General features: G+C 46.5%; 1 protein-coding gene across 1 annotated transcript; it reads right to left on the reverse strand.

Annotated features, from left to right (window-relative positions):
• Nucleotides 1-4,937: 4,937 nt before the first annotated feature.
• Nucleotides 4,938-15,773, reverse strand: Tll (nuclear receptor subfamily 2 group E member tailless). The gene is made up of 4 exons (XM_076799975.1): nt 15,695-15,773; nt 6,212-6,448; nt 5,887-6,110; nt 4,938-5,609 (listed from the first exon to the last, which is right to left on the reverse strand). Exons 1-4 carry the CDS (start codon nt 15,759-15,761, stop codon nt 4,938-4,940), a joined length of 1,200 nt encoding a protein of 399 aa, XP_076656090.1. The 5' UTR covers nt 15,762-15,773.
• Nucleotides 15,774-16,346: the final 573 nt, after the last annotated feature.

The raw sequence follows: 16,346 nt of genomic DNA on the forward strand, positions 1-16,346 counted from the left end.
TGGAATCATGGAGTTTCGAGTGTCGCAGAATCAATTTTCCAACGACCCTGTGCGGCCAGGCAACGACCCCCGGTAATTAAAATCGAAACGGGAGAGCAGAAAGAAAGCAATAAGACAAGAAAAGGAATAGACGAGCGTAACAACGAGGAGAAACAAAAGAGTACGAGGCCGCGGAGACGAATGGCATTGTGGGGGGGGGGGGGGATTGTTTCGCGAAATGAGCCGAGTGTTACGAATCCCATTGGCCGTGCTCGTGGCAAGGTGCTGATGTGCTCGACCGGTGGGAACCACTTGTCGATTACTATACAAGGCGGACGAGCCACGCATGGTTGCCGGGCGCAATTACGCCGTCATATCGTTGCGACTGACTAGAACGCCGACTGGGGAGGTCCCTTTTACATCGAGCGTAGGAATTCATCCTCTCCGGGGTCGAAATTACACCGGTGACGTCCGAATCGTCCCGAGTGCAAAGGTGACCCCTGAGCGCAAAGAGCTCGAGCTGTCGTCACTGTTGCCCGTTGTTTTCGTTGTGATCGCCGCCATTGCCCGCCGCGCCGACCCCGTTGTGAATTCTATTCGAGCGAAGGCCCGGGTCTCACCATCGAGATCGGGGATTATTATTCGCTCGGCCGGAAACGTTACAGTATTACATGCTGAAAAGCGCGCTGCCTCCTCGAACAGAAGCACCACTCTCGGAGAGTGGTCGCCGCGGACACTGCGCGCAGGAAACTGTAACATACGGTGCTCTCGAGGGTTTCATTAAATCGAGATGTTAATTGTGAGCCGCACGATGTGCTTTGATTCCTTCCACTCCTCTATTTTTCCCTGATCAGTCCGCCATTGTTTCTCCGCCTCTTGCGCAGCACCGGGGCTCTTGATATTCTTTCGAACTCCCGGTGCAAATTCCTGACACACTTTTGAAAAAATATTACAGATTCACGAAATGCCCGTCCCGCCCAAAAAAATTCTGCGAAACGTCGGCTCCCCCGCGGGAAACGTTCGCCGATACTTTTGGGCGGACTGTTTACCTGAGTAATTTGTCAGCGTACAATGTTCGAATCCAAAATCCTCGAGTCCTGAACCCCTGGGGCTCCAGCGGTCACCTTTTATCCGAGCTTTGCGGCGAGACGAATGGGTGCCCTCCGCAGCCTCCAATATTCGGACCGCTTGTTCGACATTTTCAAAATATGCCTGCCTTTCTCCTCGCCATCTCTACGTATATTTCCCCGCGCGTGAGTTTTCTAATTGCGCGCGATCCCGTATGTAAAATCCGCCACTGTGTCCCGCGTTTTCGCATTGTCGCCGAAAACGTTCCAACGAATTTTACTCCATTGTGGTTCGAGTAGCCGAGAGACCGAACCGGTGCCTATCGGTGTAAACAATTTTTCAACGGAGAAAGGCTACGGACTGTTAAGTGGCAACATTTCAGGGCTCGCTCATGCGAAAGGAGAGTCACTTGAGCGCGCTAGGTGTTGGCACCGAGACATCGTCCCGTCCCGCATCGCTCTTTCATTTGTTCGAAAGTGTTCGCGTGAGAACGCGTTTCCGGTTCCTCACTTGAGCGCTCGCGTTATTAGTAATATTATCAAGTAACCGACACCCGCTTCGGTTCCTCCGGCGAAAGTTTTCGACTAAATTCAATTACACCGGGCGAATAAATAAACATCCTTGCCGCCGGGGAGGATTGTCTCGTCCTGTGTCGCGGGGACAATCGATCTCGACGGAATCATTGATCCAGGATTATCGACAGAAATAACAGAACGTATTTTGCCGGGGTGTATGACGTTCGTCGGACAAAGACAGCTCGACGCAGACTTTGCCAGCAGACTTTGCCAGCCGACTTTCCGTTCCGATGTTTCCCGGTGCTTTCTCACCGGTCAACCAAGATGATTATTTACCCGTCTTAGTGATTACACCTTGGTCGGCTGCGGCAGGGGAACCTCTAAATAAACTGACAGCCCCGAAGAATTCCGACACGGGCTGCCTTTATACTGCGATTACCACTCAAATCACCGTGAAATTCCCGTGAAACGCGTTTCATTGTGCCGCGAAACTGCAGGTAAAATTTAGATGTTCTTGCTACCCCGAGGAAACCTCTCTTGCGGAGCTGAAACGCTCCGAAATGGACCGATCCGGACCGTGAATGCACTCCGTTGTTGTTTTTCTTTTTTTTTTAGACGGAGCTCCATCGCGCTAATTTCCCTTGGTATTTTTAAGAAAGTGACTATTTTGCGTTACTTTATAAAAATGAGGAGAACGTGCTGCCCACATTTTTAACAATATTTTTAAAATAATGTATACCCGAAAAATTAAATTTGGTAAATAATTTCTCACGTATGCGTCCCTAGAACGTTAATAATTTGAAATTAAAAATATTAGTACCCGCCACAATGACGAATCCCGTGAACCTAGTGTCAATAGTAAATTTAGAAATGCTTCTGCACAGTCGAAAAGGTCAAGGTCATGGTTGCCGAATTTGTGTTCTCATTTTACGATCCGTAACATTTTTATTAACATACTTTTTTACCCTTTTTTTAGACAGAGCTCCATAGCGCTAATTTTCCTCGGTTTTTTGTAACAAATTTTACATGGCTTTATAAAAATAAGGAGAACGTGCTACCCACATTTTTAGCAATATTTTACGAATAATATGTACCCAAAGAAATAAATTTGGTAAATAATTTCTCACCTATGCATCCTTGGAATGTTAATAACTTAAAATTAAAAATATTAGAACCCGCCAAAATGACGAATCTCGTTAACCTAGTGTTAATAGTAAATGTAGAAATGCTTCTGCACAGTCGAAAAGGTCAAGGTCATGGTTGCTGAATTCGTGTTCTCATTTTACGATCCGTAACATTTTTATTTACATACTTTTAAAGTTTTCTGTACAATCGCGTTATCGACACGATAATATCGTTCACGTATAGTCAAACTAAACATCGTAGAATCGTATTTTACATTTGTACAGGCGATCCCCCTCGTCTTTAGTTCGTTAAGCATATTACTCGGTCGCCGTGAACCCTAATTGTACACGCTAATTACTTCTACTTCGATCTCGTCGTGCCGACATCGGAATTTTATATTTCGTATAGTTTTATTATTTTTTGCTTTTTATTTATATTGCCACGAATGCGACTAAACGAAAGTACTTTGAGTAAACGATACACAGCTACACCCTAATCGTTCTAAACGTCGAAAATCAAAGTGTTCACTACCATCTGTTTTTATTTTCTCGGTACAACAAATCTTTTCCTCGGAGTACAACGGAAAAACTGTTGAAATGTATACTAATTAGCGCCGCTGCCGACGGCGGTCACTTATTCGATTATTGCGATTTTTTTTTTATTCGTACCTCGTACGATATTACACGATCGTACAAAAGTAATGGACGTGTGACTTTCTTCTCGCAGTCGATCGATCGCTTCGATATAATATCGAACATCTTTTTGTGATATGTTGCCATCACAGTTAAGTCTTACGTATCGTACATCCAACCGAGACCGGAATTAATAATATTAATCTTTGCCGGAGTCATTTCTAACCCAGATCAATACTTTACTAATACAGTTTTAGTCCGATATAAGGCGATGGCTCGGGACCGGCCTTCGTCGTATTTCGGATAGAAGAAGAAGAAGAGGCGATTTTCTTATTTCGAAGTGAAAAGTGTTGTCCCATATCAGAATAAAATTGTACATATTGACGGTCGCTCACCCCACCACTACGGGTCACAAATGACCCCGGCGTAGCATACGGAGGGTTTGACTTATCGCGTCAAAAGTACTAGAATTTCATATAGCTATTTCCCACAATTTTCCTGCTGCTATTTCCCTTCCCAATCTTGTATTATATTGTACATATTGATGGTCGCTCATCCCACCACTACGGGTCACAAATGACCCCGGCATAGATTGCGGAGGGTTTAACCTATCGCGTCAAAAGTACTAGAATTTCGTATAGTTACTTCCCACAATTTTCCTGCTGTTACTTCCCTTCTCAATCTTGTATTATATTGTACATATTGACGGTTACTCGAGCTTATCCCCACCATTGCGGGTCTCGAATGACCCCGGCACAGCGTGCGGGGGGTTTGACCTATCGTGTCAAAAGTACTAGAATTTCGTATAGCCACTTCCCACAATTTTCCTACTGTTAATTTCCTTCCCAATCATGTATTATCTGTTCCAGCTCAGGTCAGTTGAATCGTACGCTTTCTCTCGCTCTGTCTCTCTCACGATCTATTTTGTCCATTACACGAGTGTAAACTTAAAGATAACTATCACTTTTGCACATGATTATACAATCCCGTTTCAAGATCTCGAGACACGTCGGTTCGCGAAGTTTCGCGGACAGCGCGTCCTGCTACTCGAGTCTTCGCCGATATCCTAGAATTGCGAGTACAGTGAGTTCTCGATATATGTCATCAGATATATGTCACAGGCCTTGTCAGCGTCGTGTATCGTCCAGAGGACATACCCGAGCCGTGTTATGTTTACTCTCCTAGGCGTCCGAGACCTCTCGAGCTTCGTAGTGGGGATAATTCCGCGACGTTTATCGTCGAGGCCTTGGGCGACAAATATCGAGAGATCACTGTCCACGTTCGAGATAAGAAAGATAGAAAATCTCGTTCCAGAGGATCACAGACTCCCACGAACTGCGACAATGTACTCGACAACTTGCCTAAAGTTTCCACGCAAATTCAGACTATGTACACTCTTCGTTTCGAGCACGTCCGTCAACCGTGCGACACGCGTCAATTATAAAAATTAAAAGGCTCTTCTAGTATTCTATCCGACGACGAGTCAACGAGCAACGGATTTCGCAAGCGACATCGAATCGCTGGGTGTTCCACCGATTTTCGTCGTCACGAGTCGCGTTGAACTTTTCCATCGGAACTATCTCGAAGGGTCAAGGTCGCATCGAGAGGTGTCCGTGGTTCAAGCTGCCTTGTACATGTCGCATATGATCCTCTCGATCGGGATCACGCCGATCGTTCGTCTGAAGAACAGCTCTTCGATCGCGTTCGCGGACACCGAGCGCAACGACGGCAACAACAACAACAATTTGCCGAACCTCAGGGCTCCGAACGAAGCTCCGCTGAGCCTCTGGCCGAGGGCCAGTTGGGCCCCGTCCCTCAGTCTCGCGACAGCGGCCGCGTCCCTTAGTCTGCTTCCGGTGCTGGGCGACGTTGATCCGTTGCTGCTTCTGCTGCTGGGCAGTGGCTCGCTGTCCAAGCCGGCCTTGAACAGCACGATCGCACGGATGCACGCGAACTCGTGCTGGTCGAGATTCATCGCGTGGAAACCGGCCAGCGTCTCCCTGAACCGATTCACCTCGACGGCCAGGCCCAGGCCTTGAGGACCCGGCGGAAGTAGGGCAGTCGGGTCCAGCGTTGGCAGAATTTGCGCGGCGGCCAGCAAGAACAATTCCCTCCACGAAGACTCCAACAGCGTGAGCTGGTCTTCCATCGCCAGGTTCGTCCCAACCGCCAAATCTCGGGCCCAATGAACGTTCAGGAAGAGCAGCCTGGCGGCCTGCTCGCAGATCGACTCCGCGGTTATCGCTGGGATCAGCGGCACCGACGGCAAACCAGCAACGCTCACCGGAATCTGCGAGATTACCAAATGTTAGACTCTTTAGAAACTCGGTACAGTGATTTCTCTATATATGTCGCCAAGGTCTCGACGATAAACGTCGCGAAATTATCCCCACAACGGGGGTAACCCGAGCCTCGAGAGAACTAGATAAACATAACAAGGCTCGGGTATGTCTCCTGCACGATACATGACCGGCGTTGATGACATATATCGAGAATTCACTGTACTGGGGAAATACAATAGCCGAATCGGATATTCAAGTGAAGAGAAATCTGGGATTTCCCCGTACCTTCGACATGGCGATGCTGTTGCAGTAGATGGGGTGCGGGAGGGGATGATGAGGGGCCGGTGCTGCGACGGTAACTCGCGGTTCGGACGGTGGTTTAGGCAAAGCCAGATCCAAGGCCGCCGCCGATGTGGGTACCATGTTGGTCATCATTTCGGGCTCTTTAAAGTACAAAGCCATCTGCCTGCGCAGAGTCGAATTTCGTGGGCCACGTTCGTGCTGCACAGCTGGAAGGAAGGTTCGAGGATCGTCTCGTTAAAAAATCGTTTTGGCGCCCCAACGTGCAATCGTTGTTTTTTCTTTTCTTTCAGTAGAGCTGGAAACTTACCATCTTTGTTCATTCCAGCCTGAATGCACTTGGCCAAGCGACACGCTCGACATTGATTTCGATGCGTCTTGTCCACCATGCAGCCCCCCTCGGACTTCGCTTTGCAGACGTAATGACGATTTTTTCGTATCGATCTCTTGAAGAAGCCGGCACATCCGTCACACGCGAATATGCCGTAATGTTTCCCCGAGGAATGGTCCCGGCAAACCTTGCAGGGAATATCGTAAAGAATACGGCCTGAAACAGAGAAAAGACACCGGTTAAGTTCAATGAATTACGCGAGACGGATGATAAGTTCCGAATACTGTGAGTTCTCGATATATGTCAACCAGACGGGTCCTGCCGGCGTCATGTATCGTCCAGGAGATGTTCCCGAGCCGTGTTATGCTTGTCGAGATCTCTCGAGCTCCGTGGCCCTTCACGGGGTATACTCCGCGGTAGTGGGGATAAGTCCGCGACATTTATCATCCAGGCCTAGGCGACATATATAGAGAAATCGCTGTATATCAAATTCAATGTTATTGAAGACTGAGACTCTCTGTAGTAGTGGTAGTGGGGATAAGTCCGCGACATTTATCATCCAGGCCTAGGCGACATATATAGAGAAATCGCTGTATATCAAATTCAATGTTATTGAAGACTGAGAATCTCTGTAGTAGTGGTGGTGGGGATAAGTCCGCGACATTTATCATCCAGACCTAGGCGACATATACAGAGAAATCGCTGTATATCAAATTCAATGTTATTGAAGACTGAGACTCTCTGTTGTAGTGGTAGTGGGGATAGTTCCGCGACATTTATCATCCAGGCCTAGGCGACATATACAGAGAAATCGCTGTATATCAAATTCAATGTTATTGAAGACTGAGACTCTCTGTAGTAGTGGTAGTGGGGATAAGTCCGCGACGTTTATCATCCATTTCTTGGCGACATATATAGAGAAATCGCTGTATTTGCGTTCCAAAAATCGATACCCTGGAAAAGTTCAACGAGCAGAGTGACGTTGACAGTTCACTCTCGCGCGTCCGCCTCGATCTCCTTTTGTTCGAATAAAGACTCCGAGAAGAAATAGCTCGTCCGCGCGAATCGATCTCGGCCTGTGCGTCGGGCCATTGTTGCTGGTCGTGAAATCGCGAAGAAAACGTCGTTTAATCCGAAGAATGCCGGTATTTTGGATCGGAACCCGTTTACCAGCGAAAACACGGACCCGATGAATGGACCGGGGTCGATGAATGGATCGATTTGTCGCCAAGTTCGAAGGACCTCCTGGACGTACGCGCCTTCTGTATACCTGTTCGCGACGGTCTGCCGTGGCCAACGTGGGACACGGCAGGCAAGGGTGTGGTGCATCTATAATGGGGGTACACCAAACTCTCGTTGTCGCGGGCTCCGCCCACGCCATTGAACCCGCCGGGTCTCGTGAATGGGATTGAATGGACCGGATGTGGCTGCTGCATTCACCAGCCCTTAAGTGAGCAGCCCGAAACACGACACTTTGCGTCTCGTATCGCCTGATCTCTCTCTCTTGATCGGTTCTCCCTCGGCTCCCTTTATCTTACTTAACGTGTGGATCTTATTATGAGGGAAGATTAAACGTTTTCGAACTGGCCCCGGGTCGCTTGTTTCTTTTCACCCACGAACACGACCAAAACCAAAAAAAAAAAGGAAAAAAGGAGAAGTTTATCCACGCGGATATCGGGAAACAGATTCTGGGAATATTTGCTCGGAAAGATAAGAACAGATTCTGTTTGGACGAGGAAGACGCGTTCGGTCTCTGCCGTCGGCTTCCGTTCCGCCCCGTCGGCTCCTCTATGTTTGCACCCAATTGTTTTGTAAACATCTTTCCAGACACGTGGCGGACACTGACAGACTGTCGGACTTTTTCGAATTTACTCGAACCGATCGTTAGGCGCAAATAGAATATCGGATTCTACTCATCGGCAATCGGAAGTCGTACTTGAAGCGAGCGCAAACAACCTGTTGAGTGACCGCGACATTTAGGTTTTGTACCCAGTTTTGTAATTAGTATCTTCCAACAGCTCGAAATCGCAACGAAGATATGGGGAAAGCTTGTCTTTTTGTTGTATCACCGGCGAAAGCGTGAGCGAAATGCGAATCGCAGTGTATGCTTACTATTGCAACGGGTAAGAATAATAGGGTTGCGCCCTTGTACAGTCGGAAGACCCTTCCGCTGCGAGCATGAAGGGAAACTACAAGTTCAACTGCAAGTGCGGAGAATACATTGACAACAACGTTTTTTTTTTCACGGTATTATCGAAATTACACGGTAACTTGGTTTGACGATGATAAAGATAAGATCAAATATTAAGAGCCAGGACTCCGTAGATTCGCGGTAAGGTAGAGCGACCACGTTACCGACAAAAATAGGCGAAAAATGGTTTCACGTGCAACACAACTTTTCGCCCTTATGTGAGAATATTTTTCGTTGGGAAAGGGCTCGTTCGAAAGACGAAGGCTCAATGCAGAGCGCAGTGGTCGTGATTTTTTATAAGATTATGCAGATATTTGGTAATATAAGCGTTAGAGGTAGGCCAAAAATTGACGATGTGCGTGGCGCGGAATCCTTGGCCATTAAAATAACTGCTATATTTTTCAAACTTCTTTTATTCATTACTTTTTAATAAAAAACGAGCGACGGCTGAAACCTCCTGGGGGTTACTCAGAACGGTGACCTTGACAACATATGTCAAGGTCGAGGTCGAGCTGCCTCCCCCAAACGTAACAGAAGTATCTGTTTATCAAAATATCAGAGTGGCGTTGACTCTATTCAATAATCTGCTGACTTTGAAAAAGTCACGTGACTACCCTTCACATTTTAACAATTTTGCGGATCCTAACGGATTGTACCCTCCAATTTCCTCCGATAGGAAGCAAGAACTTCAAAGAAAGGTCACGCAATTTCCAATATATTTTCTGTATGTATGTCGCCAGGGCCTGGAGGATAAACGTCGCGGAATTATTCCCACTCGAGCTTGAGAGACCTCGGACGCCTAGGAGTGTAAACACAACAGGGTTCGGGTATGTGTCCTGGACGATACACGACGCTTGCAAGACCGTGTCGTTGACATATATCGAGAATTCATTGTACAGTAAACGGCCAAGCCTGTCCAAGAGGAGCAGAGGAATTGAGAAACGACCGAGAATACAGTAAAGCCTTGATCGAAGCTCAATTCTCGGGTCCATGCTGTGACATAGATCGTGTAGGGTTACTATTTTCTTGCGACCGCGCCGAATGTAGAAAAGGTCAGCGTGTGTAAACACAGCTCGAGCTTCTGGGCCCCCCGCGGGGTGTGTCCCCCCAGTGGGGGGGGGGATAGGCGCGCTAAGATCGCGTAGCTCCGTTCAGCTTAGGCGAAGGCTTTACCGCAGTAATGTGAACGAAGATCGCCGGGCAGGAAAAAGGCGTAAACGGAGGAACGCGGGTTCCAGCAGGCGAATCACGCGATGTCGTTTCCTGTGAGCCGACGTTCGCAGGTCGCATGAAATTTGCATTCGCGTGGCGTGGCTCGCGAGTCATCGTTTTCCTGCCGTTTTCCTTCCCGGCGCGTTGTCAATCATTCATAGAAGTTTTAGAGTGATCGAACTTGTCCCCTCGGCCGGAAAGAAAGAAAGAAAGAAAAAAAAAATACGAAACCGAGACGGAGAAAGTCAGAGGGAGGAATAGAAAATGAGAGGTGCGCGCAAGTGCACGCTTGCTTGCGATTAGTCACACGCATGTCGCGTGCTCGGACTTGAACTCGGTGGAGGGGCTGCGAAACGGACTTGCCTTCCTCCGGACTTTCCTTTCCCCGTTCGTTTCGCTACTTTCTCCCGGAGGAGTTCGTTGCTTCTTTTCGATCGAACCATTGAAATCGGCCGGTCTAACGTTAATTGGTCAACCTGTGTTTGAAACGAAGGGGACCTTGGGAATCGATTTCGTTGCGAGCCGCGTCGGAAAGATGATTGTAAAGAATAATGGAAACACCGTGGGCGCATTTTCGGTTGTTCTTTTGACATGTTCGAATTACAGGCTATCGATGCCTGCCACCCTAAAATTACGACGGTCGGCGGCAGAGGGGCTCGATTTCGGCGTGAATTCAACCGGATGTGATTCACTCTTACCGAAACGACAGTTGTATTCGGCGCATCTTTTCATGAAAATCTTATTAGCCGTGCAATTTTGATGACACCGGCTCGCCACGGTAAACCGGAGGGAAAAGTTCGGACGCAATTACAGATGCGCCGGTAAGGGTGAAAAAGGGTGACAGAGAGAGAGAACGCGCGCGTTCAGAAAGTTCAGCCATAACTTCCAGTCTCGAAAGTTCCCCCCCAATAGTCGAGCAACTTCTCGCGGTGCAATCATCGTTTTAATTTATTCAATCGCGAACCTAACCCCTTAAAGTCTCGTTTCGCGTTCCGCACAGTCGTCTCTAACCCACTTCTCGATACACGACTGCGCTGGCGACGGCAAAAGACAAATGAAAAAAAAAAGAAGAGAACGTTAAACAATTTTTTTGACCCCCCCCCCCCCTCGGGTTAATTTTTTCGTGACGCTAATTCCGAGGGAGCGTACAAAGCAAGTTTATGTGGAGAAGGTAAGCAGTGTTTAAAGAGGTCCGGGGATAATCTTCTTTTGAAACTACCCGTGACAAAAATACCTGAAGAATCTAGGGATTAAAGGGACTCCGCTGTTGGCGACATAAAGGCGGACGTTTCCCCGCACCGTGCAATTTCGCGTTGCGAATATTATGGATAATTCTGTAATGACTGTTTTACAATTCTGTAATATCGTCGTTCGTATCGTCATCGTCCATCGGGTACCCACGCTGATCGTTAGCGGGTCATGGGAATTTCGCGGCATGTGTCGGAGACCAGAAGCTTTCCATCGTTGCACGCGTAACGCCGTGCGTGGGTATAGTATACGCGTACACTATAGCAGTACGCATATACTATACCTATGCATACGTGCGTTCATCCGTCATCTGTTTGCCCCATAGCGCGCCGCGCGTCGCGCATCGTGCATAGCGCGTTGCCGTTCCGGGGGTTCCGATCCGCCCTCCGGCGAGATGCGCGCGCGCGCATGATTTTTCTCGATCTGCTTTTTTACCTTTCCACCACCCCTGTGCGTCGCGTTCTATTATTACCCAGCTCCCGATAATCGCACGCAAACTTTGCTTCGAATTAATTGAAAACAACCGGAGGCTTCTCTGTGTACCTTTACGAAACCTAACGTTCCCCGTTACACGTTATAAGTCAGGTCGAGCAAATCGAAATTTTTAGGCTCGTCAAATCATGCGAAGGATATAGGGCCCAATCACTGCGGGGGTACCAATTAATTTGAACGTATTAATTGTACTTATTTTTAAAGCGGGATGAATAGACTGCGGGTGTTTGGGCAATTTTCAATTCTCAGTTGGTGGGGGTACCAATTAATTTAACTGTGTTAATTGTACTTATTTTTAAAGCGGAATGAATAGACTGTGGATGTTTATGGAATTTTCAATTCTCAGTTGCCGGGGGTGCCAATTAATTTGCCGATATTAATTATACTTATTTTTAAAGCGGAATGAATAGACTGTGGATGTTTATGCAATTTTCAATTCTCAGGTGGTGGGGGTACCAATTACTTTGCCTGTATTAATTATGCTTATTTTTAAAGCGTAAGGAATAGAGTGTGGATGTGTTATGCAATTTTCAATTTTAGTAGACAAATTTTTAAGAAGAGGAATCGAATAAAATCACATTTTCAACGGGAACAGCCTTCGCAGATCCAAAATAAATAAAAATTGTACGAAATTCTACCGAATTTTATATTCTAGCATTTTTTAATAATGATGAATAATGAATAAATAATAATGAATATTAAAAGAGAGATATTATATATTTTCTTTAAAATCAGTTAATAATTTCAATTTTGGAAGTCAGAGGTTACCTCAAGGTCATATTAACACTAAACCTACTACCGTCGTTCAAAATGACCTTAATGAAATTATACAGACGCTTTCGTGGAAAATGATTAAATAAATATATTCAGTAGAGTGTGCATTATAATACAAGCCGCACAAAATCTATATACATTCAATATCGTCATTTTTATAAGGCAACATGTTACTTTCAAGGCTCGATAGGTTTAGTGTTAATATGTTTAAATTCGTTTTAATGTCAACTAGAATATACAAGGAAATAAAATGTACATTTACAGTAAGCAAAATATCGATGACCTTGAAAACACCGGAAGAAAAGACCTCGAGAAAAAAAAACATTTGTTATGTCATCCAAAATAAAGGAGATATTTAGGTGGACCACCCTGTATATGTTATATATCTCTTTTTTAATATTCTTTATGCTTTCACACTAAGTTTACGGAGCACTAAAAATAACTATTTTACATAACTTTATAAAAATAACATGCATGTATATTTCACAAGTAAATTAACTTTGCAAGAGAATTTTACTTAAAATTACGGAAATAAATTTAAAGAAATATATATACCGAGTGAAATCAATTTGTTAAATAATTCCTCCATCTTCACAATCTTAATATTCGTAACTTAAAAATATTAGAATCCGTCATTTCGACGGATTCCGTAAACCTAGTGTTAAAAATAAATAGAATTAATATACGCACAGTAATTGGCACCCCACAGTAATTGGGTCCCCTGCCCCAGCGAATTTCGCGGTACACGCGGACATGCCGAGGAAGTGTGTTGCGCGGAGCCGCGTTTAGGCGAATCAATGACGCGGAGTAATCAGTCCAGGTGTGTTCCGATACAATCCCCGGAATTATCGGAACCGGATGAGAATCGGGGGCGTTGATTTCTCGACGAACCGGCCGAAATTCGACCACCCGCGACAACCTGTTAGTCCGGGCATGGAGATTCATAGTTGCCGCGTTATGTTCCGGCCATCTGTTGTTATTTTCTCATGGACGAACGGCACGAGGGACGAACGGAATCGTTTAAATGCACTCCGGAGAGCCGTCTACCCCGTTTAAATGTCGCATATGCTATTTATTTCACACGAGATGAGACAACGCGATGAGGCGGCGCACCCTCTTCCCCCCACTTAATAATTAGCGGCGCGACCCCGTTCTCGACCTAATTGATACCGCGAACGTGAAGAACAACTGCGCCGTGTACATTTTTTAAAAGAAATCGCGTCCTCCGTGCAAATGCAAATCGAGAAGAATTTTCGTTGCGAGGGAAAAGCAACGGGGCTCTAATCCTCGGCACTTTTCCGGATTATCGTCGATCGTGCGAAGGTCTTCGCAGATGTCTTTACGCTAACCTGCGCGATAACCTGCGAGGCCCCGGGGACCGGTAAAAAAGTGGTAGAAGGGTTTTCGTGAATCGGTAGACCGTCGTCCAGGTACAGCGTCCAGGGTGGGTAATTATAACAGCCATCGACGGCGACACTAGGTTCCATGACCGGCGAACAAAGGGCTTTACAACTGCGGTTTCCGAGGCAACGAGTGTCGTAAACGCGGGTCCCGTTTTATTGTCGCCCGGCGAAAACGGCTACCGTTGTGCGCGAAGTCGAAAAACAAACATTTTCGGCCGTACCGACAGCAACGGAAAGAATACAGAGCTATTACGATAATCTCTTCGAATGACGCTACCTGAGACCCTCGAGGACCATAATGAACAGTAAAGTCAACTCCGCGTTGAACACGTTTTCCGTCGCGTCCGGCACTCTCGCCGTGAAAATGCTTTACCGAACGTTGTCGGAAACCAGGAAACTGTGTTACCGATCGCAATCGTAATCGCGACATCTTCGTTAGGATTTAGCGAAAACACGTGCGACGAGGTGTACGCGAGAGGAAACCGGGGAACACTCACTCTGTGTACAGCCGCGAGTGGGGAAAGTCGTTTCTGTTTACATCGTCTGGTGCTAAAGTGTAACGTTCGAAATATACGTATATATAGACTAAGAAAGGAGATTCAAATCACTGCGTTAATCGTACGAACCAACAGAACGAACCGAATCACCCCGCGACACGCTGCATACGCGAGGTGCACAGCGTAAGTGGAAGCATTCGAGTTTCGTCGAACGCGCGGAGAGACGCGAATTAAAAACGATAACTCGAATACAAATGTGCATATCGATGTCAGAGATGCGAGGCTTATCACTAGGTTTACGGGACCAAAATATAAAAATGACGGGTTCGAGGATTTTTAAAGCGCGATCGTCCGCGAATCTCTCCCCCCAGTACGGCGCCCTCGTCCGCGAATCAGTCTCCCAGGGACGGCGCCCTGCCGGCGGAAGGCATAAAAGCCACTATAGTGGTTCGTACCGTTCGAACTGATCCTTTCCACGGAAACCACTATAGTGGCGTACCGTTCGGACTGATGCTTTCCACGGAAATTGCTATAGTGGCTTAAGAGATTAATTCACAATTGTTGATAAAGATGCACGAATGAGAAATTGTTCAACAGATTTATTTCTTTGGGTGTGTATTGTAAAAGATATGGCTGAGAATTCGGACAGATACATTTTCGCTATTTTTATAATGTGGAATTTTAAACGGTGGAGAAATAATCGGCTAAAAAATGATAAACTAAATAATTTGAAATAATTTTTTTGTACGAAGCGACCGACTCCCCACGCTGTCCCGAATTGTAAACCAGGTGTAGACGTGTAGTAGCTATTATATTGCGTCGGTACAATGCTATTCCACCGTTTTCTATGGTCCCAAATATTCACTCAAGACACCGGCAAAACCATAAAATATTCTGAACCCATTATGACCGGACAAAGGACCGTTTTCTGACTTTTATTTCTACAATGATTACAATTGGACGCCCCTATTGGAAACGATGATAGACCTGCGTTCCGGCGTCTAAATAAATATCCCAGAAATCCAAATAAATTCGACCGTGCCATTTTTGCGGGACAACGCGTATCACTTTTAGGGGTAGATTCCAGCAATCTAAATAATTATTCCAACACTCTAAACAAATATTCCAGTAATCTAAATAAATTCGACTGTGCAATTTTTGCAGGGCAACGCGTATCACTTTCGGGGGTAGATTCCAGCAATCTAAATAATTATTCCAGCAATCTAAACAAATATTCCACTAATCTAAATAAATTCGACTGTGCAATTTTTGCAGGGCAACGCGTATCACTTATGGGGGTAGATTCCAGCAATCTAAATAATTATTCCAGCACTCTAAACAAATATTCCAGTAATCTAAATAAATTCGACTGTGCAATTTTTGCAGGGCAACGCGTATCACTTTCGGGGGTAGATTCCAGCAATCTAAATAAACATTCTAGAAATCTAAATAAATTCGACTGTGTCATTTTTTTGGGGATAACGCGTACCACTTTTGGGGGCAGATTCCGGCAATCTAAATAAACATTCCAGCAATCTAAATAAATATTCCCGGAATCCAAATAAATTCGACTGTGCCATTTCTGCGGGACAACGCGCACCACTTTAAGGGATAGTTTTAACGTTAATAGTTGAAGAGTACTTACTCGAAGAGGCGGGCATCTTCGGCTGCGGCACAGGCATGTGGCTGAGCTGCGGTTCCGGGTTTTGCATCTTCACTGCACAACAAACACCACCACTTCGCAGCGACTGAAGAGGAATCGTGGCTAGCCAGCCAGAGGAACTTCCGACGACAGCGTGGTGTGTAACAGTATTTGTATATATCACAGATGAAACACGATTCGTACGATGTCGAGAACGACTGTCATGCGACAAGGAAGGACTTTCGCGCCTGCACACCGAAGGACTACTCGACACCGTCTCCCTGGTCCCTGCCTCCCGATACTCGAAACGAGGGCTAACTTCGCGGCGAAATGCAACTGACAGTCATCGCGGCCGGGACTTCTTGATGGTAAGCACGGCTCCTGATCGGTTTCAAACAGGCAACGAGCAACGGCGTCGAGTCGCTTGATTGGCCAGCGGGTTCCCTACCCTCGAAAAAGGGCGGTCCTATCGAAAGGAGCTGGTTCGTCCCCGGCTGTCCGGGGGTTGAACGTCAGCCGAGCACGGCAGCGGGGAGAGGTGGCGAACTTTACAGGGTACGGGGACGTCAGATATCCCCCACCATCATCCCGCTGTCCTCTTCTATTCATCCAGCACCGAGGTGAAAACGGAGGCACCTCCACCCCTTCGCCGTAT

This window comes from Halictus rubicundus, chromosome 14 (genome assembly GCF_050948215.1).
Source record: "Halictus rubicundus isolate RS-2024b chromosome 14, iyHalRubi1_principal, whole genome shotgun sequence".
NCBI classification, from domain to species: Eukaryota; Metazoa; Arthropoda; class Insecta; order Hymenoptera; family Halictidae; genus Halictus; species Halictus rubicundus.